The following is a 27,900-nucleotide window of genomic DNA, read 5'->3' on the forward strand; positions in this document are numbered from 1 at the left end:
TAACAACTATTGCCACAAACAGAATATTTCTATCTATTTCGGTTTTAAAAATATAGATTTGTTTCAATACTTAATTTACACACTGTATATATGATGATATATTATTATATATTATATTATAATAGTGGCTGCATACAAGTAATATTAATTGCCTGCTTTCAAACAAACAAGATCAAAAAGGCCACAACTTCATAAACAAACATAACCTCAACCTCCGCCTCCGAAGAACCTTACCTAACCTCAACTCAACAGTTCAACACAACCTCACAACCTCACAACCTAAGTCATTATTGGCCATGGCCACAACCTGGTGATGGTAACTTATAACCTTATTCGCAATTTTTACTTTCTTACAGTTTTTGAAATCTAAAACAAGTTTAACCTACTACCAAAACTACTGTTGTGCTGACCAATTTTATAAAATATTTAGATCTGTGCGCGTTAACTTAGCCTAGGTTTAAATGTTATGAAATCTTATTGAAGAACAGCATCCAAAAATATTTTCGGAATCCCCTCAAGAATGAAAAAAGTGAAGAACAAATCATTTGGCTGGAAACCAGTTGAACTAAATGAAGCAGTGTTAACTGGTGGCGTTGAAGGTTTGATAGGTATAGAAGAATTAACTGAATATAAGCTGGAAAACAATGAGTTGAAATTGCCCAACTCTTTAAAAAAATCAACAAGTGTGGGTTCCCCAAGGTCTATGACTGAAGAATCCAAAACTAGAAAGAGAAAACACAAAGGTAATAGGCAGAAACAAACAAATCTAACTAAAGGTGTTATTAACAAATTTAAGGTTACTCTGCAAGACGATAATAAATTAACCAAAGGGTCAAAAGAAAATACTGAAACTGAATTGTCCAGTCCAAAGCGGAAGAAGAGGGAAGAGCTTACAAACGATGACCTGAAAGAAAACATCGACATTCTACCTTGGTTGACATTAGGAGTTCCAACAGTAATTGCACAGGCTCTAACAGATCAAGGATTTATGGAACCAACAGAAATACAAGTAAGACAAATAAGATTTTGAAGTAGATATTGAATAGTGCTGTTGCATTGCCAGGTCTAAGCAGGGTTGCCACCTTAGGTCAGGGAAAAATCGGGACCCCCTCCCACCCGGATTAACTTATAGGCTAGGCTTAACTTAAATACGGGCATAAGGAACCAAAATCGGGACTGTCCCTGCAGAATCAGGACGGGAGGCAACCCTGGGTCCAAGTGAAATAGCCAGTGGTGTTATAAATCGATAAACTAAGATACTAAGATGGGCATATTCCTAGCACATAATTTCATGAACGAGATTCCATACATGAGATAGGTATGCTGAGAATTTTTATGAATCCCAGCACTTACGCCTATGTTCAGTTCCCCAAAAGTTCATCACACTAAGCTCTAATACCCTACCAAAATAATATTATTTTATGTAGGCTATGTAGGTTCAAGCTAGCCTAAATCTGATGTGTTGAAAGCAGTGTTTCAAGTGCCCAAAAATGAAATAAAAGTTGATAAAACATAAAGTTACTATACCCTTCCATACCTAACCTCATTGGTGAAAACAAAAATGTTGTGCTCTCCGGTTAGGCTATTTTATAAGTTAAATCTGAGCAAACGATGAAATTAGTACGGTAGCCTAGGTCTACTTGGTAGTGATAGCCTTACATAGTCCACAGAACTAATCAATGGAAACGTGTATTTGTGATCAATTTAAAACTATTCTGTTCAGAGACTCTGCATCCCTCCAGCTATCAAGGGAAGAAGAGATATTCTTGGAGCAGCAGAAACTGGGAGTGGAAAAACCTTAGCTTTCGGAATACCAATCATCAACGGAATTCTAGAAAACCTTAAAAACCAACCAGTTGGTAAGATTAAGTTATGATCAATGTTTTATCAAAAATAACATAAGTTTTGGGGTAAGAGACGCTTCACAAACTTTTTAAGATTCCCTATTAATTAACAATCTTTTTGTGTCTTTACAGTGGTTAGTGTCTGGGCTATCTATGTAAGAGTTTTGATGGTTGGCATAAGCTTTAGACACTGCCCTTTTCCCATTAAGTGTTTTCCTTTCAAGATACCAGTGATGCTAACAAAACTTAAAATACCCCCGCCGCAGCAAACCTGCAGAAGAAGCGAATTTCAACTTGTCTGATTACATATTTACTAAAATATTTCCATAAATAAGACATATTTATTCCCAATTCCAATAACATTAGATTTAACGAGTCCTTAGGTTTGCTGCTACGGGAAGGTAAACAGTGTTTTTTGACCAAACGTCAATAATATAGGATGAAATAAATAAATTTGCCAAATTTGATCAACATAATAGGCTATCCATAAACAAGTAAATTACATCAATTTTCATTTTCACCATAAGAGTAGGTAACATGGGAATTTTAAATTTGTACTTTTTTTTAATTTTCTCCGTAAACATTAGGCATACAACAATGCTTCAATATAACTAAATTATTAATTTTTTTTTAGGCTCTACAAAATGGTTGGGAAAGAAATTCCAAAATGTTATGTTTTTACTTACTACTTACTTACTTACTGCTGTGGCCACTGGTACCCTAGATGGTACTTGGCCTCCCCAACACACTGCCTCCATAGGTCTCTGCTTCTTGCATCTTCCTTCCTTCTCCCTAGCTTCCTCAGGTCTTTCTCCACTTGGTCGAACCATCTAAGTTTCGGTCTTCCAAGGGGTCTTCTACCTTCTGGGTTATTCCTCAAGATGTTCTTTGATAGGGAGTTGTCATCTTTTCTTAGAATATGCCCTGCCCATCTCAGTCTTCTGCTCCGTACGTCAGCGACAATATCCGGATCCTTAAATAATTCTCTAAGTTCCCAATTATGTCTCAATCTCCATTGTCCATCCTCAAAAATCGGTCCGTACACTTTCCTCAAAATCTTGTTCTCAAATACAATAGCTTTCCTTTCTGATTTCTTGCTTAAGATCCAATTTTCTGAACCATACAGGAGAACTGGTCTGATGATTGTCTTATAAATCCTGAGTTTGGTGGTGTGGGATATTATTTTTGAAGTTAGTAACTTGTGACAGGCCGAAAAACTTTTTTGTGCTAGGTTTAATCTATTTTGAATTTCTAGCTCTTCATCATTATCACTGGTGAGGATGACTCCCAAATACTTGAAATTTGTTACTTTTTTAAATTTATACTTTTCAATTTCAATGTAGTTGTTATTTTGGTATCTTGGTTTATGTTTTTAGGGTCAAAAATAGGAAAAACCAATTTTTACCCCATAAAACCCCCCATAAACCCCCGTTTCCATGGTCCGATCATGCTGGTTCCTGAACTCGTTCGAATAAATGTAGGTTTACTTGTTTATACCAAATTTCACCAAAATCGGATATTTTTTTTTTAGTTATCATGAAAGGACATATATATATATATATATATATAGGAATTTGAACGGATGGTGTTTTTGGCCTCTGGGGACCTCAAAACAAAAAAGTAAATCAGTCCCGGGTCCAGGTCTTACCATGAGACCTACGGTAATAGCTTATTCGGTTATTCCCTATATGGGAAATTTGCTAAAAACACAAAAATCCAAACTGTAAGCCAACCGTTATGGTCATGTAGCAACATTTCTTCCTTCTGTCACAGCAATATCCTATTCCTGGGTTACTGTGATTAGGCCTATCTTTGACATTCGCAGGTATTTCTGTGACTATCTGTCATAATCGAGACAGCACCCATGATCATCTCCCTTGATCTCAATCTTCCTTACTTTACAATGACATTGATAGAAAGCCAACAGAACACAGTTGATGAATGAACATAGGCTATTTGTAATTAATTATTAAAAATTGTATGGCCCCAAAATTTTACATACAAGTCTGCATACTTTTTCCCGACCGTTAAAACTCTTGTGGGAATTCCCGGTTTTCCAAATTCCTAGTTGGGCTGAATACTACTGTTAGTATTACACATTGCTTAGTTTAATTTAAACAATAGCCTACAGTAAGTAATCTTTTGTCCATAACTGCGTGTTTAGATAAGCTGGACTCAGGTGTAAATCTAATTATTTAACTAGGCCTAATTACAGAGAATACATACGTAGACAGTGGCAGTTCTTCAGAGAGTGATAAGGACGATGCTGACAATGAAGATATTGGCTGTGTTAAGGTAGTGAATCTCGGCAAACACAAGAAACAGTCTTCTCCGCAGAGACTCTGGGCCCTTGTGTTGACTCCCACCAGGGAATTGGCTGTGCAGATCAAAAACCACCTCACTGCGGCACTCAAGTATACAGACTTGAAGGTGAGTGAGTGAATCATCATTTATGGATTTAGTCGGCCTAGATATATTATTTCAAAGGACAGTGTAGGCCTAGAACACTCACTCCTGATTATATATAAGTTAATGAGTGGCTGAGCAATCATGAATAGTGCAACCCTATGCTTTAACACAGGTTGTTTACTAATTTTAAATGAATTGTGGATAACATTAAACTTTGTTTCACACGTAATATTATTAGCAAGCTTAGGCCTTTTAATGACCAAAATTAAATCACCTACGAAGTGTAACTTGAAACTCGTTAGTTGTAATTGTAAACAGTCACTCATCGGTGGTCAGTGTGTAGCGGTACTGGGCTCATAGGATCGATTTGAGGCTCAATTAAATTCAGAGATATCTCTTATGCGTGCTACCATTCTAAGTCAGAATATTTTATTTAACTTAACTAAATAACTGAGCCAAGCCACATCTACAGGGTGGCTGAAAAGTAACTTGCACCCCCACTTAACTTTTCAACCATTTGAAATATTTTAAATCGGTTTGCGGCAACCTTCTAAGATATGGGGGGCTACAATAATTATGGTAAATTTTGAAAATTTTGCCATTAGGGGTAGCGGGGGTAGAGGGTAGCTCAAATTTTTCAAATGACAAGTATAGTCGAGTTTGGTATTATTTTACAGGTCTTGACGAAACATAACAAATAACATAAAGAAAACTAAAATCGGCTCACTAATAACAAAATGGCGCCCTAAAACATTTCAAATCCAAACAACCATGAGGGTGACAAAAAAATTAACTTGCACCCTCTTTAACTTTTTAACTATTTGAGATATTTGAAATCAGTTTGCGGTAACTTGTTTGGAAATGAAGGACTACAATAATTATGGTCAGTTTTGAAAATTTTGCCCTTAAGGATAGCAGGGGTAGGGGGTAGCTCAAAATTTTCAAATAGCAAGTATATAGTCGAGTTTGGTATCATTTTACAGGTCTAGACGAAAAATAACAAATAACATAAAGAAAAAAGAAATCGGACCATTAATTACAAAATGGCAGCTAAAAATGATTGAGACAACAATGGTTATTTAAAGTAATTTTGAACTGCCATTTTGTTAATATTGGTCCGATTTCTATTTTCTTTATGTTAATTGTTATGTTTTGTCAAGACCTACAAAATGATACGAAACTCGACTATACTTGCTATTTGAAAATTTTGTGCTACCCCCTACTCCCGCTACCCCTAAGGGCAAAACTTTCAAAACTGACCATAATTATTGTAGCCTTTCATATCAAAACAAGTTTCCGCAAACTGATTTCAAATATCTCAAATAGTAACAAAGTTAAAGAGGGTGCAAGTTAATTTTTTTGCCACCCTCATGGTTATTTGGATTTGAAACGTTTTAAGGCGCCATTTTGTTATTAGTGAGCCGAATTTGGTTTTACTTTATGTCAATGTTTTACTCGAATACACTTGTCGTTTGAAAATTTTGAGCTACCCCTCCTACCCCCGCTACCCCTAAGGGCAAAATTGACCATAATTATTGTAGCCCCTCATATTTAAGGAGGTTGCCGCAAACCGATTTCAAATATCTCAAATGGTTGAAAAGTTAAGTGGGGGTGCAAGTTACTTTTCACCACACTATAATGTTTTCGGCTGTATTACATACGTTAATTGGTGGCTGAAAGTTACGTTTTGCTGGCCATGCCAGCTGTCATCGTAATTTGGGGACCGAGCAGGTTTTTACAGGCCGGGGCCGCAAAATCAGCTGTCCGCTTACTTAAAACATGAATGCATTTTAAATACACAATCAAAATCCATAGTATTGCAATAGAATTGTGTTACTGGCACCGTTGCCTAGCAACTATTTTTTTTTTTTTTGCTGATTCCTCAAATTATTTCTTTACATAACCTTAAACTTGTAGTTGTGTTGACTATCAGTGTGCATTATTATAGAGGTGAATAGTGGTAATAGGGTAAAGTGTGGTGAAAAATAGCGTTCGTACCACGGACCGAAATGGTTTTACAGCTCTCGATCGATTTAAGTTCTCGACTTCGTCTCGAACTTAAAAACTATCTCGAGCTGGCAAAACCTCATTTTCGGCCCTAGGTACGAAATATACTATTTCAGCCACCCTGTATATCACAGCCATTTTGATGATCTATTTTAGTACCGGTAATGCATTCTACCAATTATACTAATAAATATGAATAAGCTAAAGCTAATAAACTCCCTTTGCGCCTTATGGGCCCGAAAGGTACTGTTAACTCAGTTTACATAATATTTAATTAATGATAGAATCCCTCTTTTATACTGAACAAGAAAATATACAGGGTGACAAAAAAGTCTGGAAACGGTTTGATATCTTTTGAACTAAATTTGTTAGAAAATTCAAACCTTTCACATCAACTTATATGTATGAAAACTACTTTTTGCAACAATTACCATTTTTGTACCTTCACCAGGGGACGGCCCATGGGGAGTAGGTACATAATCTTTAATTTAAGCATAGGTTGATATGCACATCATTTTAAAGGTCTAGTCAAGTGGAGTTCATTGCCGGAAACCGCGTCAAAAAAGGTTCATCCGTTACAAAATGACGGCAATCCAAAGTTCTTGCGGAATATACCTGCACAGGCCTTAGTAATGGTAAATACTCGTAGTCAACATTAGCAGGGAAATCTGAAACCCGGTTAAATTTGTTTTGAAGATTGAATAAACTTAGTCTATAAGCTATTTGACTTAAAAATACAATTTCAGCTCTCAAGCTAATGTTTAATACGAGTGTTTACCAATACTAAGGCCTGTGCAGGTATATTCCACAAGAACTTTGAACAGCTGCCATTTTGTAACGGATGAACCTTTTGAGACGCGGTTCCCGGCAATGAACTCCACTTGACTAACCCTTTAAAATGATGTGCATATGAACCTATGCTTACATTAAAGATTATGTACCTACTCCTTATGGGTCGTCCCCTGGTAGAGGTAAAAAAATGAAAATACTTGGAAAAAGTAGTTTTTATACATGTAAGTTTATGTGAAAGGTTTGTATTTTCTAACGGTTTTCTTTAAATAGTTATTAAGCCGTTTCCAGACTTTTTTGTCACCCTGTATAATATGTTATGGTTTGTTTAATTTTTAAACTTTATTATTAATTTTTTTTTGATTGACGCAAATTGCCTAAAAAATGCTTAGCACCAAGGGCAAATATAACTAGCAGTTGGAGGGTTAATTTTGTTATTTGTGTTTTGTTTTACAAGTATACATAAAATAAACACAATCCATCATTTCATACTGTCAAAATAGTTTTTTACTTGCTTTTAACTATGCGGATATATCCGCTACCCGTCCGCGGATGAGTAGAAAAGCAGCGGATATATCCGCCACCCGTCTTTGAAGATATGACCATGACAACGTTAGGTAATAAATAAAGAACAATATGTAAACAATAAATAAAGACAACCTAATGTAGAGCGCGAAACGACGAGGGGGGAGCGTAGGAGAGGGGGAGGTGCATGGGAGAAGGGGAGACGTAGGAGAGGGGTTGGCGTGGGTGAGAGGGGAGAGTTTGGGAGTGAGCGCAGCCATGGAGAGAGCAGGAAAGTGGCTTCTTGGTACCGTAAAACATCTGGTTACTGCTCAAGCACCTGCCAGTCTGTGTGATAAGAAGGTGGTTATATCCGCTTCCCGTCCGGAACATCTAAATCCTTTAGCGGATATATCCGCCACCCGTCCTTTATCGCCAAAGACTTAGGCAGATATATCAGTCACCCGTCCAGGAAGGGTTGATATTATTTGTATTTAGTTTTTTTTGTTGGCGATCAAGTTTAATCCGCAGAGTAGTTAAATCCACTCGTAGGGAACTAGGAGTCTACTGCCATCTTGCCTTCACATTCAGCTTAAAATACGCACACAAGTGTGTGTTGCTTACTCAAAATATTTATTGAATTAATTGATTAAACTACTACTATTGATCAACAATCCAAACTTAACCTTTAATACATGATATTATGTTTGTCGTTGCTTACTAATATTTTCAATTTATTTACATTTTACATTACTTGGTATGAATATGACATTTTGGTACCAAATCCAAGTAGGCCTACAAGTATTTGATTTAAGGTCGTTGGGAAATAATAATTTTTTTAGTGACTTTTTTTATTATCTTTTAGGTGGTGGTTCTTGTAGGAGGTATGTCACATGAAAAACAACAGCGGCTGTTGAAATATCAGCCTCACATTGTAGTGGCTACGCCCGGACGTCTGTGGGAACTTGTGAACCAGGGAGAGCCTCATTTGAGTGACATTGAAAACATCAGGTGAGCCTACACAAACTTTAGCACTCTTGACTGTTGATATTACATTGTAAGGTGATTTAAACATCTACTCTCTGTTGCTAAAGGAGCCAGATTATTTGCTGCTTTGTTTAGTGTTTACCTCTAGATCGGTTAATGTTTACAATCCTCCGCATGTAGGACAATGTCTCAAGAGCTTATCCATTCCCATCTCAACTATAGTCAAATGTACCTCACTGCATTTCATCCAGGTTCTTGCTTCAGTTTTGAAGCAAAATGACAAGAAAAGACTCAGTTAATCCTTTGTGGATGTAATGCTGAGTGTCCCCTTTTGCATTTTTTTCTGAAAATATAAATCCTAATGTGTTATTATCCCACTAATCAACCCATTTTTAAAATCACATTTTGATATTCAACTCTTGTCTTGTATGTCAAGGTACCTGGCTATAGACGAGACTGATCGCATGACAGAAGTCAACCACTTCCCAGAGCTGCGGTCCTTGTTGGAGAAGATCAACACGGACCCTGCCAAGCAGAAACTGCGGCAGAACTTTGTGTTTTCAGCCACTCTCACGTTGGTACACAGTCTCCCCATGCACACCAAGCTGAGTAAGTATTTCAGTCTTTTAAAATGATTTTAGGAATAGGCCTACTGAGGAACTTTCACAATTTGATCACAAAGGACCTTTAACATTTCAAATGAGTTTAGTAGGGGTTGAAAATGGAAAAGCCACTTTTTAGCAAATTTCCCATATAGGGAATAAAGCTATTACCGTAGTACCATAGCCGTCTCTAGTAATAAGGCCGCGGCCTTCGATGTGGCAACGCCGCGACTCATCCCCACCCTGGTCCAACTCCGGGTATTGCCGCCAGCGGTAAAACGTGCAACGTTTCGCCAAAACTGCGCTTATTCACATTAAAAGCTATCAAAATGGAACCAGTTAAATAGATTCATTTTTAGCATGAAATGGTGCTTACAATGTTACACATAGTATTACGAAATACTAATTAATACATGTTTATATAAACGTATATTCACCACTTAATTCCAAACCCTGAATATTATGCACAAGCGCTATACATAGTAATAAAAACTGATCCACTTTGGAACCTAATGAGTTTATTAAAGAAAATAATCTTAAAAATAGGCCTAGAGAGATTGTAGCCGGTTTGAATGAAAAAGAAAGGTTTATTTTAAACATATTTTATTCAAAAAGAGATTACACTGTTCAGGAATATGAAGTAACTTAAGATAATATTGTGACTTTCCTTTTACTGGATTTTACATTTAGTTTGTCATTTTTCCTTTTTGTGTAGTTACTTAGAAGCACATTTGACATTCTAAAAATCACATCTGATGCTAATTTTGCATAAGCCCGCCCACATTCACAAGATTTACTTAAGTCTACTACAATACTGTTGTCATTAAGAATGCCGATTTCGGCTAAAGTTACTAGATCACGTCTGTGATCGCTGCTCAGTAAAAATGTTTCTTCGAACTCTTCTGATATTAACGTCTGCATAATACCTAGTACATGTTTACCTATGCAAACCACAAAATCACTAGGGACAGATAAACCACCCCGGTTAATAGTTTGAAAATAAACATCATCTGTGTTAATTGGGCTTACAACCAGTGAAATACAACTTTTACATTGAATGTTAGTCGTTATTTTGAAGCTAATATAGCCACACACATACAGTAGGCCTGATTTGTCAAAATCAACATTATCCAAATAGTTATCATCTAATACACTCATAAGTCTTTGGTTCATTTGTGTCTTGCTTTTAGGGTTGGAATAAGAGCTAGACTTACTTTGTGTAACAATTATAGATTCACAAACATTAACGAAGAAAGGAATTTCTCCATAACGAGCCGAATGGAGGCCCAGTAAGCTTTTAATTCTTATTTTATGTTCAGCTTCCATAACCTGTCTCACTGAAATGTTGTAGTTACCCCCCGCTAACTGTCTATATTGTCCAAATCTCGACTCTAAACAGTCTGTTTGAAGCTTGGCAGTTAAAAAGTAAGGAGCTTGGATTTCTACTAGAATATAAGTAATTATTTCCTTAATTACATAAGTGGTATGGTATAGTGAGTTAAATGTATCTACAGTCAAAAACCCTGAACCATTAGAGGACAACTGTTTCCATTGTTCTAGCCAAGCCAAAAAGTTTTCAAAAAAAATAAACCTGCCATCCATTACACTAGAAAATGGTTCTTTCAAAGGATTCCTCTTAATAATATAACTTAAAGGGCGTTTACTATTAACAATTGTCCACCATGTAAAAATAACTTTTACAAAATATGCAGTGTTATGTGAACCACACTTCTCTAAAGCTGAAACGGTCATTTCATTAAATATATTCACAACCAAATTGACCTTCTGTCTCTCAAAAGAAGATGGAAATACAGTCCTTTAGCAGTTGTTTGTCAAATTAGGGGCTGAACGTATTAACATAGAAGATTCAGCTTTGTACAGGTCTCTTATGGCTGAAAACTTTGCTTCTGTAACTTCATTATAGTCATCTGACTCTTTTACAATTTTAGATTCTGATAGTGGCAAATCTGCCCAAAAACGTATTTTAAATGTTTTGTCAACGTCCTTTAAGTTCAACCAGTTATTTCTGACACACTTAAAAATATGAACAGTATCATACAGAACAAATATTTTATGCGGGTTACCATTTACCTGGAAATAATATGGACTGTCTGAAGATTTTGTTAACTCTCTAAACATAACTCTATTAACCCTATTGTTATCAGTAACCATACAAAGGATTGTAAGGCCACAGTCCAAAATTTGCTCAATAACATTTTTTGCCTGCTCAGCTAAATATTTACCGGTCAACTGTTTTACTGGAATTAACCTTACAGTTTCTTTGAAGCCAGAAAAACAAGAATTCACTAAAAATGCTACAATTGTTTTTGCCGTTTCTTTGGAGTCATTACTAGCTACCCCCAGAAAAGTGCCGTTTTTATAATCTATACTTTCCTTTACATGTATTTCATCTATTTGAACACTAACAATTTTTTCATTAACATCTAGTTCTTTGACTAGTTGTTTCAAAAAATGACTACTTTCCTCTTCAGTTTTTGGAGAAACATTAAAAGATGACGATAATTTTTGCAAGAATCTGGGGTGAGGTAAAGTAAGTATATTATTTAGCCTAATAGCTGAGTAACACTTAACTGATTGCATATATATCAAATAAGCCCTTAGTATTGTGTCTAAATTGTACTTAGGCTTGTGCATAAACAATAGCACAATCTGGTCCCTTAAAAACTTCAATTTATTTATCAAACTTCCGCTTCCTTCATTAGGTTTACTGTTTTCAATTTCATTACTTTCCAGAATTCCTATTAACTTTTCACACGCATCATTAATAATTCCTATAAAAGTATCTTTGTCATGTTTTGCTTCATTAAACGTTATTACATAGTTTACCAACTCGTTAAATTGACTCCATTTATTCAGTGTTGAATTGTACAAAATAGGTCCACCAGTTTGCTTATTAACAATACTAGAATTGGGGATTAATCCACCATTGACGTGAACCTCTACTGTTAGATTATTATTTACTCTAATGCTATGAGTAATTTTTGGTGTTTCAGAAATATCAATTTTATATATAATACAACAACTTGCGTTAGAGAAATATTTATAGTCAGTCTCCTTTATTTTAGCAGGGAGAAGTTCAGAAAATAAGTTGAAATTAGCTACCTTATCATTTTCTTCTATCCTTTTTAACTCATCCTCTTCTCTCTTTTTCTTCCTTAATTCTTATTCCTCTCTTCTTTTATCGGGTGGTTTACGTTTCACACTCGTTCGGTTGTCAGTGAGGTAGCCGGGTAGATTTGGAAATATCCTTGGAACTGCATCGCTACTTAAAACAGGTCTGTCTCTGGTATATTCACACAGTTTTCCATCTTTGTCTTTATATTTCTCAACTGTAATCAAATCATCACTGTGGAAATGTTTCACACATACGTAGGAATAGTTTGTTGGTGTCTAGTCAGCTCGATGTATAGCGCGAACCCACTCATCTCGACGCGGACCTTCTAGAGGGAAGTGAAATAACTGTATATACCCCTCAGTTTTTAATGATTTTGGGTGGTTACTATTGCACCCCGGCACGACACACTTATGAGGCATAATATACTGTCACTACAGATACCATAGTGCCCCTAATTTGGTAAAACAAACAGGTTAATCACCTGTGATGCGCCGTGTAGCAGTGCAAACTAATGGCGGGAGCCCGCTAGACTATGCCTCTGATGCGACGTTGCCAGATTTCGCTCGCCGCGGCCTTATTACTAGAGACGGCTATGGTAGTACTCATGGTAAGACCTGGACGCGGGACCGATTTTGTTTTCGTTTTGAGGTCCCTAGAGGCCAAAAACACCATCCGTTCAAATTCATATATATATATATATATACTAGCTGTACCCGCGGGCTTTGCCCCGCTTAACTTCATAAGTATTCGCATGGCTCAATCACGTCCTGGTTGAAGTTCGTTCGCTACGCTCACTCACCTTCAAGATGGAAATCGTTCGCTGCGCTCACTTGTTTTCAGGTTAGCTCGTTCGCTACGCTTACTCGCCTCCAGGTTGACGTTCGTTCGCTACGCTCACTCACCTTTTGGTTGCAAATTAGCTGTTGTCATACATTTAAAAAAGTCATCCCTTTTATTGTTTATAATACAGTACTTTTATAAAGGTTTTTATGTTTTAATATTTAACATTGGAGAATTTAAACGTTGTTAAGTACACAGGTGTGCTGCGATTGGGGTTTAATACATTTGGACTTATTCAAAAGTAAAATAGTTTTCTGTGCTGTAATCTGTAGAAACACTGTGGCACTATTTCAAATCATGACAGAATGTTGTAGTTATTTAAACGTACAAAACAGTTGGTGAAAGTAAACATCTGCTTTTAAATTATATTTATTTGTAAACATTCTAGATCAAAAAGTCTGACATTGGCCCACTTAAAACCCTATGGGGCAGAGCCCTTTTGACGGATCTGCACCAAACTTCACTCGAACCATCCTTGAAAGATGCTTAATAATGCCTGAAAGTTTCATTACAATCTGTCGAGCGGTTTCGGAGTCCATAACGTATATACACATATATATACATACATAGTTCCTCTTTTATAGATATAGATATATATGTGTCCGTTAGCTCGATAACTCGAGCAAAAATGATCCGATTTTGATGTAATTTGGTACAAACGTGTTAACCTACATTTATTCGAACGTGTTCGCGATCCAGCATAATCGGACCATGGGAACAGGGGTTTATGGGGGGTTTTATGGGGTTAAAATGGGTTTTTCCCATTTTTGACCCTAAAAACAAAAAAAAATTCAATTTCTTTCTAAACCGTTTTGTAGAGCTTAAAAAAAGAAATAATTTAGTATATTGAAACGCTGTTGTATGCCTAACTGTCATGGAGAAAATTCAAAAATAGTGTAATTTAAAATTCCCATGTTATTCTTGTATGGAGAAAATGAAAATTGTTGTACTTTACTTGTTTATGGATATATATTAATAACATTATGCAAATTTATTTATTTCATCCTATTGACGTATGGTCAAAAAACACTTTTTACCTTCCCCGTAGCAGCAAACCTAAGCACTCGTTAAATCTAATGATATTTAAATAGGGAATAAATAACCTATGTCTTATTTATGGAAATACTAGCTGTAACCCGCGGGCTTTGCCCCGTTTAACTTCTTAATTTTCAAGATTATCTTGTTCGCATGGCTCAATCACGTTCTGGTTGAAGTTTGTTCGCTACGCTCACTCACCTTTAGGTTGGAGCTCGTTCGCTACGCTCACACACCTTTAGGTTGGAGCTCGTTCGCTGCGCTCACTTGCCTTCAGGTTAGCTCGTTCGCTACGCTAACTCGCCTCCAGGTTGAAGTTCGTTCGCTACGCTCACTCACCTTTTGGTTGCAAATTAGCTGTTGTCATAAATGTAAAAGAAATAATAGTGCTGCACCCTGTTGGTAATCCTTGTAACTTTAATGCTATTGAACATCATAGAACAGAACCAACTTGTTTAATTGAAACAGCTGTTAAGATTCAATAATTCCATTTCTCATAAGGTTAACATGGGAAACTCCAGAGCCACTGGGGCGGAGCCCGAAAGGATTTTTGAAATAAGAATATGCCTATATGTTAATCGGAAATGTGAGCTATCATCATGCCAAATTTCAGCCCAATCCGACCAGTATTTTTTGCGTTCACTTGTCACAAACATACATCCATACATCCAAACTTTCTCATTTATAATATTACTAGCTGTAACCCGCGGGCTTTGCCCCGTTTAACTTCTTAATTTTCAAGATTATCTCGTTTTATGACTTAATCAGGTCCTGGTTGAAGATTGTTCGCTACGCTCACTCACCTTTAGGTTGGAGCTCGTTCGCTGCGCTCACTTGCCTTCAGGTTAGCTCGTTCGCTACGCTAACTCCCCTCCAGGTTGAAGTTCGTTCGCTACGCTCACTCACCTTTTGGTTGCAAATTAGCTGTTTTCATAAATGTAAAAGAAATAATAGTGCTGCACCCTGTTGGTAATCCTTGTAACTTTAATGCTATTGAACATCATAGAACAGAACCAACTTGTTTAATTGAAACAGCTGTTAGTTAAGATTCAATAATTCCATTTCTCATAAGGTTAACATGGGAAACTCCAGAGCCACTGGGGCGGAGCCCGAAAGGATTTTTGAAATAAGAATATGCCTATATGTTAATCGGGAATGTGAGCTATCATCATGCCAAATTTCAGCCCAATCCGTCCAGTATTTTTCGCGTTCACTTGTCACAAACATACATCCATACATCCATACATCCATCCATCCATCCATCCATCCATACATCCATACATCCAAACTTTCTCATTTATAATATTAGTAGGATAGTAGGATTTTAGTAGAAATATAATCAGACAAGTTGAAATTCGCTTAGTCTGCAGGTTTGCTGTGGCGGGGGTATTTGATTTGAAAACTTGTTTGGAAACAAAAGAAATAGATAAAGTACTAATAGTTAGGCCTATACAAGTTATTGTAGTAATATTTGATATATTATTGTCATGCATTTAGTTTCAGTGAAATGTATAACATACCTGCTGAATTTTTATAATAACAGTAACACCTAGGCCTACATCCTTTGCATGGTTTTTCTTGGAGTCTAGCTCAGGCAGTGACACATCTCTTGATGTTTAAGTGACAGGAGACAAGGTCTTTCAGAGTTATAATAAAAATTAGAAACAGTTATTACCTTTGTCTACAGCTCAATCTGTTTCTGAACGACATGCATTTAAGCGAGGTATTATTTATTTACGTAGGTTACTGTGGGCTTCACTAACCTTTATATTTGTCTGTGATGTCCAGGACTCATCAAAACACATATAACCACATATATACACACACCACAAAATCGTCCATGGGCATGGCATCAAAAGTCCAAAGTTTCGCTGAACTCAAAAGAAACGTTCTGCTTCCTCAGGGTTGGAAAACACTATTTTTATCCAGCACGCGGATCTAACGCCTAACTACGACTCAGTAATGTTTGTATTTTCGTTAAATGTAAAATGTTAGTCCATGTTCCTGTTATGGTGTTTTTACTGTGACGGCTGCTGCTTTAGTCGAATCTTCTGTCTGATGATGGCAATATAATGCCGAAGTGGCAGTAACACAAGTTATAACAGATTTAGCTGTGCTGTAGACAAAGGTAAATAAATACGTATTTTTAACTATATGACAGTTCAGGGGCTAAAACGTGTCCTTTAATAATACAAATAAGGCCTAGTCTCATCATTTCTGGTGTCGTAACTTTTTAAATAAAAAATAAAAAAATAATAATAACTAAACAGAAATCTCTGCTCATAGGCTTTTCATGTATGTTCATCCATAGTTATAAGACCCCCTCTTAATTTACCCCACTAGTTTAAAGTTTTATTTCTTCAAACTACCGGTTTTGCTTCTTCTAGTTGCTTAAAGGTTAATATGATTTTTCATTTGTTACAGAAAAAAAGAAAAAACAACTCGTGGTCTCGGCAGGAGATAAACTAAAAAATCTGATCAACCTTCTGGGGATAACTGACCCAAAGGTTGTCGATGTTACAAGAAAGACAGGTAAATACTTTTTCACCAGACTATGATGTTTATAGCTGTTTTACATAGGCCTACGTTAATTGGTGTCTGAAAGTTACGTTTTGCTGGCCATGCCAGCTGTCATCGTCATTTGGGGGCCAAGCCGGTTTTTACATATCTAGGGCCGCAAAATCAGCTGTCCGCTTACTTTGTAAAAACATGAATTCTTATTAAATACCCAATCAGTATCCATAGCATTGCAATAGAATTGTTTTATTGACACCGCTGCCTAGCAACTATTTATTAATATTTTTGCTAAGGCTAGGATTATACTAGGATGCTGGCGTCTGCGATGCTGGCGTCTGAGAGGCTAGTGTCCCACTTCGAGCAAAAAATGACGTGATTTGTGTTGTGACGCTAGCCTCTTCGGACTGCCATTTTATTTCAATGTTTTGTCACTTTTTGTTTATGTATATTAATAACATTGGGTTTAACGAGTACACCGATTTGCTGCTTCAGGGAGGCTAATAAAGTGGGTTTTTAGTAAAATATTAATACAGTAGAACCCCTCATATCCGGCCACCACGGGACCAAGTCCCTGACCGGATAACGATTTGGCCGGATAAACCAACCTACAATGAAAATGACAATTCATATCTAATAATAATAGGTAATCAATATATGCATTCAATAGAATCAAAAGTAGGTATCAATTCTGTTCTGGGATAATTTTTAGAAAAATAAACATGTTTTGTAAAAAGAAAAAAAAAAATATTTGTAGGTTAAAGTCATTAAGTAGTGAATGTACAAATATTACGATTCCAGGTAACAAAACCTATTAAATGGAGGTAAAAATGACAATAAATTGTACTTAAAGATCATTAGGACTTAAATGGTACATGCATTTTTACTCAACATTCTTAACCATTTTGTGAAATACAAAAATTAATGTACTTGTACTGTACTGTACTAACCCCACTTTGGAAATAATCAACCAACTGATAAGAGGTTAGGCCTCCTAGCTCAACTGAGTATAGTGACGCAGCAAAAAAATCTATAAACAAACAGATAAATAATGAGAACAATTTATTTTATGACTTCATCAGCCACAAAGACTAGTGCTTGCATCTAAACGTCTGTAAGCTGTGAGAAAAAAATATTGGCTTCCTGGAAGGGTCGGATAAACAGAGGACCGGTAAAACCAAGGCCGGATATGAGGGGTTCTACTGTAGCTTAGTATTAAACAAATTGGCCAAGTTTCATCAAAATATATCCATAGACAAGCAAATTCCACCAGTTAACAATGTTTTCTATAAGAATAACATGCCGTTTTTTTATTTAGGTACACATTTTTGAATTTTTTCCAAAACTAAAACCGTAAAAAAAACACTTGAATAAATTTAATCATTTTTTTTAAGCTCATTAAAATTGTCTAGAGAGAAATTGGTAAATTTTGTGTTTTGTGGGCCAAAAATGACAAAACCCCTTTTTTACCCCATAAAACCCCGTTTCCAAGGTCCGTTCCACCCTACACCTTTAAGCCAAATTTCAACCAAAAATCAAAATCGGAAAAAAATTACTCAAAATATCGTGTTTACGGACAGATATATGATATTTAGATCCATGAACGGATGGTGTTTTTGGCTTCTGGGGACATCAAATCGAAAAAGTAAATAGGTCCCGGGTCCAGGTTCTACTATGCGACCTATGGTAATAGCGTCCCTATATTTCCCTATATTCGAAAGACACATGTCGAAAGAGAGCGTTTTGGATGCTAGCCGCCTAGTATAATGCGCCACATTCTAACCAATGCCCCACAACCGATGCATCCCTGAAGTGAAAAGTCACTGGACGCTTGAATTTCAGCCTCCCAGCTGGGAGGCATAAATCGAGCGTCCGGTGGCTTATTTAGCATCCGACGCTGGCATCCCTAGTATAATCACCCCCATTTGATTTAATGCCCCGCTAGTGTCCCCGTCCTAGTATAATCCTAGCTTAATTCCTCAAATTATTTCTTCACATAACCTTAAAGATGTAGTTGTGTTGACTATAAGTGCATTATTATTGTGGTGAATAGACTTGTGGTAATACGGTATAGTGTGGTGAAAAATAGACTTCGTACCATGGACCGAAATGCTTTTGCAGCTCTCGATCGTTTTAAGTTTTTGACTTCGTCTCGAACTTAAAAACTATCTCGAGCCGGCAAAACCTCATTTTTGGCTCTAGGTACGAAATATACTATCGCAATAACTTTTCGGCACGATTGTGAACTCAAACACACTAGAAACCTCTTAATTCCTAGATTCAATGATAAGAATAGGGATGTGTCAATTCATGATACCACCAATTACCATTAGTATCGGCATCCAAAATCGATGGTCAGAAATAGGGACGGATAAAATTGGATTTTAAATTCAAGATGATATTCCTTTTTCTCATCATAATTCGAGACGATATAGAGATGAGGTTATAGATCTCAGGAATTATCCGTTTGTGCAGTTTTAGAATGGTTAATAAATAACAATAAAGCACTATTAAAACAACAAATAAAGTACAATAACTAATTATTTACCTATATAACAAAGGTTGATAGAAAAAGAGCGTACAAAATAACAAAAGCTTACAGTTATGAAACTCTTAAATAAGAAAGAATAAAAATAAAAAGACATCTTTAACGTAAAACTGTAACTTGCACACTGCAATTAAAACAGTATATAAGAGATTTAAGTAAATTGTAGTAGTTTGGTGTCACTTGTGTTCTCAGAGATAATTATATCATATACAGTAAAAACTATTATATACCCGGTATGGATGGGACCACGGTTATTACGGATAAACCAATTACCAGATAAACCGATTTTACCAATTTTAAAGATGTACACGGTAACAAATGCCTCCAGAAAGTCTCTGCAATACCCACAGCAAAGAATCACATTGTTGTTGTGTTTCCTTTACAAAGGCGTTCTTATTTTTTATTTAATAATCTCATCTCGAAAAAAGTCTTGGGGGAATGTTAATCTCACTTAAACTAACAAGATTTTTTAAATCTCAAATTTGTAAAAAATTTGAGACCCGCACATTCCCACCAAGAATCAATCCTCGATACTGATACTCAATACGTCTGCAGAGATCTTATGGCCAAAAATTTCACGCTTTTACTGCGATTACGGAATCCAATGTCTACATGACCCCGGGAGATTTTTAGGATTTGGCTGCAATCTTGAAAGATGATGATTTTCTTGTAACCGAGTAAGATATTCGAGATTACGCAATGCTATCTAGGGTCCAGGTTCTACCATGAGACCTATGGTAATAGCTTATTCTCTAAACAAGAAATTTGGTCAAATGTTGTCTTTTCGACCTTTGATCATGAAAACCTTGACACCTTTATCAACCCTTTGATTAATATAAGTCCTCTTGTCTCCAACTCTCCACCTGCACAAACTCAACTTCTTAGATGTACACATGAAACTTCATTCTGGCAAACTTCAATTGAAACTGGAATCTACACAAAACTTACTAACCATCTTCAATACCTCCACAACACACCCAAAGAAAACCCAAGAGATTCTGTGTCACTGAAGACGAGCTGAACTAATTCAACTAGACATTACCGAAGCCTTCACAAGCCGTGGATACCCCCACAACCTAGTCACCAGCGAAATAAATAGAGCACACTCTCACTAACCCCTGCAGAACCTCAAACCACCTGAATCTAATCCAGAAGTAAGACTGGTAACTAACTACCACCACGGCCTACCGTTCCTCAACAAAACCGTGAAAGAAGGTTACAAAATTCTTTAAGCCTCCACCCACACAAAAATCTACCCAAAGGCTACCAACCACAGTCCTCAAACAAACAAACAACTGAAGATTCTAGTCAAATGTCACTTAATTTTAGCAACTTTCCTCTATTATCTAATTCATTATTGTAATACTGTACCCTATGTGTGAGACTACTTTAACAGTTTGGTTTTGAGGTCCTCGGAAGCCAAAATCACCCTCTGTTTATATTTATGTATGTGATTTGCATTTATTTACTCCTATTTGAATTGTTTGGTATGGTTTTATATTTGTTGATTCACTCAGGTATGTCGGAACTGCTGACAGAATCCTCTATAGTGTGCAGCCATGAACAGAAGGATTACTACTTGTTCTACTTTCTGCAGCGACACCCAGGCCGCACTCTAGTGTTCTGCAACAGCATCTCGTGTGTGCGAAGGTTGGCATCGCTGCAGTCCGTGCTTGGCTGTCGTCCGCTACCCCTCCACGCCAACATGATACAGAAACAGAGACTCAAGAATCTTGAAAGGTACTTGTATAGGAACATGTAGTAGTATTTGGAATGTTATGTGGACTACTAAATAACTATTGTTTCCTTTCTTCCTTCAACTGGGGAAATATTTTACAAATTTTTTGTGGAATGCAGTTTGTTGAGGTTAGGGAGCTGGTAGAATAGAGGCTGTTGTGAAAATCATTAAAACTAGTGCACCTGTTGCTCGAATTCGAGCATTTGCCAAGTATTACAGGCGTTATACATATTTTAAAACAAATAACAGTCATAATTTCTGATCACTTAAAAGAGTCAACTCAAAGATAGTGTAATCAATCACTCCACTCCATTTATCGAAAATGAAAACAACTCACTTTGAAAACAATATGCTCTTGTGTGCGTCATGTGTGTTTACTACTAACAGCTGTAATCTGTAATTATTACAAATTATTTGTCTGTTTAAGTAACTAAATATTTTCTTCATAAGAAATACATTGGGATTTTGATGGCCTGTAGGGCAAAGCCCGAGGACTTTTAATACACGAATTGGTGAAAGGGGGCGTCTACATAAAAAATACTTAATTTTGACACATTGCTTGTAAAAATCCATCCATTATTAACAGAGGAGTAGTGTTTTGTAGAAATCGCCTTCACGTATTATATCTAAGGATGTTGCTAGTTGTCGGTGATTCAAACTCTTTGGTTCCATTGTTGAATTACACTCGCTGGGTTTTCACTTCACTCGATCAGTTTTAGTTGTTCTGTCAGTCGGTTTTAGAGCCAACGGAGAACAAAATGGCAGACATGGTTGGGTTTTGCTGCTTCTTGTTCAGTGTCGATTGAACTGGGAATTGGGATTGGAACCGGAACTTTGGTTCGACTTAAATTTGGAGTTTGAGTTAGTCTGTTTTTAGCTTGTTTGATTTATAATTTACTGACGTAAGGTAGGATATTGCCTAATAGTGTGAGTTGTTACTTGTATAGTAATACAGACTTAGGCTTATGTGGAGGAATAACACTGAGGTTTATAAGCTAGGCCTATGTTTTAGACTACACAAATTGGTAGTCCATCACTTTTAGCGAGTATCTTAGGCCTAGGTGGTAGGCCTAACTTATGCCCAGTTGTTTAGTTTCAAAACTTCAAATAGGTATGCCTAATTTTTATAACTTTTTTTATTTGGCCCATTTCAAGAAGTTTTTTTTTTGGCACTTTTGAGACAATTCCCTAAGTTATTTCAGCACAGAAAACGTGGGTCTAAAAATGTGAAAATTGGTAAATACTGCTGACTTTCCTCGGATTCGACTCTAAACTGGTTTAAATATTCGGATTCGATAAATTTGAGATTCAGATTCGATCCGGGTACGATAACGGCTGTAAATTTGAGATTCGGATTCGACCCAGATTCGACTCGGGATTAATTAAAATAATATATAGATATTAGGATTCGATCCAGATTCGATAAAATCTGTACAGCCATGATTCAGATTCGGATTCGAACCAAAATTTCTGGATTCGCACAGCCCTGATGTTAATGTATTAAAACATAAGTCACATCCCCTTTTAGCAAATCTCCTATGGGAATAAGCTAATACCGTATATCTCATGGTAAGACCTAGATTCAATTTACTTTTTTGTTTCACATTATAAACACTGTAGGTATATACATGTATAAAATGTTTTACAAAAACTTTTGTCAATTTAGGTATCAGAAGAAAGTGATACTAAGATACTTATTTCAAGACAATACCTAAAAAAATTGGTTTCTTTCTATTGTCTTTTTTTTCAAGTATATTTGTTTATACAGGGTAAAACATTTTACCATCGCCTTTGAAAGTTGGTATAAGCTTGTATTGCAGTGCGATAGCCGATTACTGTTTAGATGAATTCTGTTTTGGTCACGTTTGATTTTGTATGATAGAATAATTTGTCTAGAATTCCATTTGTTGGGTGGATAGGGTTGTATCTTTTCATTATTAGGGCTGGTAAAACTTCCAAGAATGGCAAAATCGTTTTATTTCAGGTTTCGGGACAGCGCAGATGGTTTGTTGCTGGCCACGGACGTAGCTGCTCGGGGATTGGACATTCCTAATGTAGAACATGTCATACACTACCAAGTACCTAGGACTTCTGAGGTAACCTACATACAACATACAAAAGCTATCAAGTGATATTTTTTTAGATTTAAAATCAAATTGAAACTGTGTACACATTAAGCCTTTGATACCGACCGAGGTTATTTATATTTTTATAAGGCTTTGTAAATTAAATATGTGTTCAAGTTGCGTTCAAACAGTGATTTTACGATGTCACATCCGAACCTGGATGCGAACGAAAGATCAGGTGCTCGAAATAATTAACATACGACTATTATACACTACTATTATACGACTATTATACACTACTATTATACGAGTGTATAATAGTCTGTATCACTGTTATCAACTACGGCGTCAAAGTCAGTGACTATATACCCAGTTACGTTATGAATTTGTCATTATCAGTTGTCCAAGTCCTTTTTCACAGTGTATATTTGTTTTGTAATTTTACGGCCATCCTAGCGCTTTAAAATTTTTTTCTATTTTATATGTTAACTTAGGTCTACGTGTTTATTGAAAGAAGGATTTTGTAAACCATCAATTTTTTTGAGGAGTTGACAATGGATCTTTATGGCCATTAGTGAGGGGGACTAGTAATCCTCGTATACAAAACTAAAGACAAGTAAAGAGCGTAACACATTATATTATCACATTATCAGTCTTGGTGGCAAGAATGTTACAGGTTTCAGCTATTTTGTTGTTGATTGGAAGATTAAAGTTTGGTCATGTAAACTTTTTGGTTGTTATAAGACCTTTGGGACCTAAAGGGTTGAAAAATGTACAATTCTATCTAGTAATGTTGATCTCTTTATGAAATCATTAATTTTAAGTTACAAAAGGTTAATATTTATTTTTGCTTGTGTTTTGCACAGAGCTACGTTCATCGCAGTGGAAGGACAGCACGAGCCAACCACGAGGGACTGACACTGCTACTGATAGAGACGGATGAACAGCGACAATATATCAGACTGATGAGAACACTGAGCAGAGGTAAAGTTCAGTTTGGTAAAATTGACAATTTGTGAAAATAAAATTTGTGATACATTATTTAAGAGATTATTGCGGAAATTTTCCATCATGTTTAGTACAAATTGTTGTCACAATGTTTCGCGATCTTAAATCTGATCCCGTCCTCTTGTGAGAAAGTAATTAAAACATAACAATACTAGGCTAGTACACAAACATAACTAAAGCTGGAAAATTGCAACTACAATCCCTGCAGGACACTGTATAGTGTAGTAAGTAAAAGCAAACAAGATAAGGAGAACACAATGGACTCATCTGCAGAAGATTGTAGTCTAGCATGACTGAGGTCACAGATCCTTCCACAACAGATGAAGCAAAGGCGATGGGATCTGGAACATCATTAACTTTTTACTAATTAATGTGATGGAAAATGTCATATGTGCAATAATCTCTCAAGTAGGCCTAACAAAAAATATGGGTTTAAAAATACTGGACAGAGTTAATTTACATATGCCAGCAAAGAATGGGAGTAAAAATATTTTACATTTTAATAACCACACACCTTCTGTCATGAGATGAAGCCTCAGCAAACCTGCAGACTGTGCGAAATAACATGGTGATTTTAAATGTACTTTTTTTGGGGAATTTTCTCCAAAACCTTTAATTGTACAACAACGCTACATAAAATTGTTTGGTTTTTAGTTTTACACTATGGGTTTAATAAAAACTACGGGAGGATAGCAGCAATTGATGCTTTTAAGTTATGTTTAAAAATTTAAATTAAAGGCCTACACACTTTTTTACTAGTGATGGGTCGGTACTTCACGTCAAATGTCGGTTCCGCCGGATCTTGGCAAAAGAACTGGAAACGAGAATCGATGGTGAAATCTCGGTACCTTCAGCATCGCAACCCGTCGCCAATAATGCCGAAAAATTGCCGATATTACCGCGATCGTGCAAGACGACGATGACGTTTCCGTTAACGCGGGAGTCAATAATGAGTCTACATGGCTGCGGGAGATGTTCATGATTTTCCCGCAATCGCGGGAGACAATGATGAAGACATGACGTCTAAACGAATTGTGTTTTTGGCCTCTAAGGTCATCACAATGAAAAAAATCGGTCTCTATATTTTATCCATGCTCCTGGTGGTTTTTTTAGTCGATACAATAAAACTTAATGTATCCTGAAGTTTCCAGTTATCTGAAGAGTTAATGTGTATATAAATGATATGTGTCATGTCCACTCCGTTTTACTCTTTACTTTGTCTGTCAGACAAGGAGCTGCCGAGTTTCCCGGTGGTGAGTAACTTGATGGACGCTGTCAAACAGAGAGTAAACCTGGCCAGGGACATAGATATTTTGCAGCTGCAGTACAAGAAGGCGACAAGTAGCTACAACTGGGTACAGAAAATGGCCGAGGAGATGGACCTTGTGGTGGATCAAGATGAACAGTATCCTTTACTTTTGTAGCATCTTGAATTAAATGTATGAAATAGGTGTTAAACATAATATGTTTAATTGAGGTCACGGGAGAGTGCAGATTTTTGAGCCAAGCCGAGCATAGCATGCAAGCGAATTCGAGCACCAAGTCAGAAAATTGAGCTCTAGCCGACCTTATACTATCACAATGTTACTGCAATGGTTAAAAATGTCAGCGGAGATTATGCGATTGCGGTTAATGCCGTTAACTACTCTGCTACCACAGGAGATTTTCAATATGTTTCTGCGACTGCCAGTGATATTTATGGTTATTGCGTGATCGTAAAAAATGATAAAGATTTTTTCTTGACTGGGGGAGATATTCAAATTTAATGATTATGTTTCTGTTACTACTACTGTATCAGATAATATTGCTCTTTGAAAAAAATATAATGATTTATTTTAAACTCAGTCCCTTGTTTCGTTAATTTTGTTATAACAATTTATTTAACTGATCATCTTGAAATTAAATTGGCATTTTGAAAACATTCATGACTTATTAACTTATTGTTAAGAATTACAGTAAACTCATTATATAAAAATACTTGACTCAAAAAAAGCTCTGCTGGATGGAAAATCGCAGGCTTATTTAATTTGTATTTTAGACATACACAATACTCATTGGATCTGATTTAGTTTCCTCCAACATGATGTGTTGTTGTACAGGTTGTACTTCTTGTTTATTATATCAAGTGATGTATCCATCCACTTTTGAAATATGGGTTAAAATGGAATAATTGCCTTATGTGCAAATGTTTTTCAAATTCAAACACAGTTTATACAATTCCTGAACTTAACCTCAGGCCCGAAAAGGTGAATGACCGAGCATCGTCGGTGATCAAGAAAGAAATTGCAGCCAAACAAAACAAGTTGAAGACTCTTCTGAAACATTCTCTGCGACCGAAGGGCTTCTCTCTTAAGTACCCGGCTACAAACATGGCCGACGACTCAAGCAGCCTACCACAGTCAGCTATAGAGGCTGTGAGATCCACACTCAATGAGAAGGAGAAAAAGAGGAAAAGTTCATCTAGACTCTTCAAAAAGAAGAAGAAAAAACTAACTACACCTCACAATGAAGAAGCTTAAAGTGATTGTTATGAAAATCATGTTATTATTATGGATAAAGTGTTTGGCTTTTATTTTTAAATTTTATTGAACCTTCAAAGTAATTCATAAAGTAAGTGAAGTTATCATTGTCTAATGCACGATTGGTAATATCACGGACTATGTCGGAGAAGAAATTTAGCCAATGACAAAATTTAAGATTTATCTCAACATTCTCAACACAAGTATTGAAAGACATGAGTCTGAAATCAACATTAGTATTAAAAACAAAATGGTTTTCAGAAAAAAAATAAAAGCCAGTCTCTCAGAAAAAGTTTAAAATAGCTATTGGAGGTTTAAACTAATAATAGACTATGTCTTGTACGACTATACTCTCCTTCAAAACCTTTGATAACCATTTTGAAAATTTTTTAACATAGGCCTTGAATTATCTAGACCTAGTGCAACTGCCACATTTAATCCCTCTCTCTTAGTATGTGTGTATTTTTCTTCTTAAGTTTATTTCTTTTAGAAGCTCTTCCTCAACCGCTTGTAGTAACTTCCTTCTTCACTTCCAGATTCTGAATATTTTCTATCTTTCTTCTTCTGCTTACCTGACCGTGACTCTCAGATTGGTAGATTTGTTGGGACATTTGACGACTTCTGAGTTGTAAGTAAAGGTCTTCCATCTCCTTTAGCTTAATATGTTCTACCTTTGGTAAATTCTCTCATTTTCTATTATGTTTTATTTGGCCTAACTTATTAATAATATAAATATAAAACAAGAGTATTTAGACTTTTTTATATTAGTATAGTTTTGTTTTGGACATTACAAACCTTTATCTTTAATATGTCGTAAATATGTGGCCCGGAGGGGACTATATGGGACTCGTTAGAAGCTAACCGATATTTTATTTCACGCCTTGTCGAAAGTAACGTTTGAATCACAACAAATCTCAAAATTTTTGTGTATGTAGCCTATGTTAAAATTTAACTTAGGCCGTATAAGTAGGAGTTTGAGTCACAAAGGTCCATATTCAGTAGACAAAACAAAAGTTTTGTGTATAGTCAATGTCAGTAGTCGGTGAGACTTTTCTTCCTCTACCACGCTATAATAGTCGAGGAAATGCAAATTAAAAAATACCTCATTTGCCAAAAAGTACTTAACACGTTCGCTGCAAGAATCCCTTTGGCAGGACGGTCGGAAATGTGACGGTCGGGTAGATGCTCAGACCACAGCGGCGACCGAAGGGGAAATATAAATCGAGCCTCCAGCAGCAGGAGTGGAGGTTACGACAGACCCAGCCTGCAACGACAGCCAGGTGAGGCCGAATGAGCCCCAGCCTACTACGTCGAGAGTTGGGGTAGAATGAGCCTCTGCCTGCAGCTGTGATGA

At 36.3% G+C, this 27,900-nt stretch overlaps 1 protein-coding gene across 1 annotated transcript; it reads left to right on the plus strand.

Moving 5' to 3' along the window:
• The first annotated feature begins 303 nt into the window (after window positions 1–303).
• Window positions 304–26,705, plus strand: LOC129005737 (ATP-dependent RNA helicase ddx24-like). Its single transcript, XM_054434728.1, has 11 exons — window positions 304–1,009; window positions 1,724–1,859; window positions 4,060–4,274; window positions 8,419–8,564; window positions 8,977–9,149; window positions 16,578–16,685; window positions 20,733–20,955; window positions 22,938–23,049; window positions 23,886–24,003; window positions 25,255–25,432; window positions 26,264–26,705. The coding sequence occupies exons 1-11, from the start codon at window positions 521–523 to the stop codon at window positions 26,544–26,546; spliced, it is 2,181 nt and encodes a 726-aa protein (XP_054290703.1). The 5' UTR covers window positions 304–520; the 3' UTR covers window positions 26,547–26,705.
• The last annotated feature ends 1,195 nt before the right edge of the window (window positions 26,706–27,900 follow it).

Source organism: Macrosteles quadrilineatus, unplaced genomic scaffold (genome assembly GCF_028750875.1).
Source record: "Macrosteles quadrilineatus isolate MER2022 unplaced genomic scaffold, UCM_ALF_1.0 Scaffold_32__1_contigs__length_1466915, whole genome shotgun sequence".
In the NCBI taxonomy this organism is placed as follows: domain Eukaryota; kingdom Metazoa; phylum Arthropoda; class Insecta; order Hemiptera; family Cicadellidae; genus Macrosteles; species Macrosteles quadrilineatus.

Coding starts and splice junctions, on each gene's coding strand:
- LOC129005737 (XM_054434728.1), top strand. CDS start 521: ATGAAAAAAGTGAAGAACAAATCATTTGGCTGGAAACCAGTTGAACTA. Junction 1,860..4,059: donor CCTTAAAAACCAACCAGTTG/GTAAGATTAAGT, acceptor GCCTAATTACAG/AGAATACATACGTAGACAGT. Junction 4,275..8,418: donor TCAAGTATACAGACTTGAAG/GTGAGTGAGTGA, acceptor ATTATCTTTTAG/GTGGTGGTTCTTGTAGGAGG.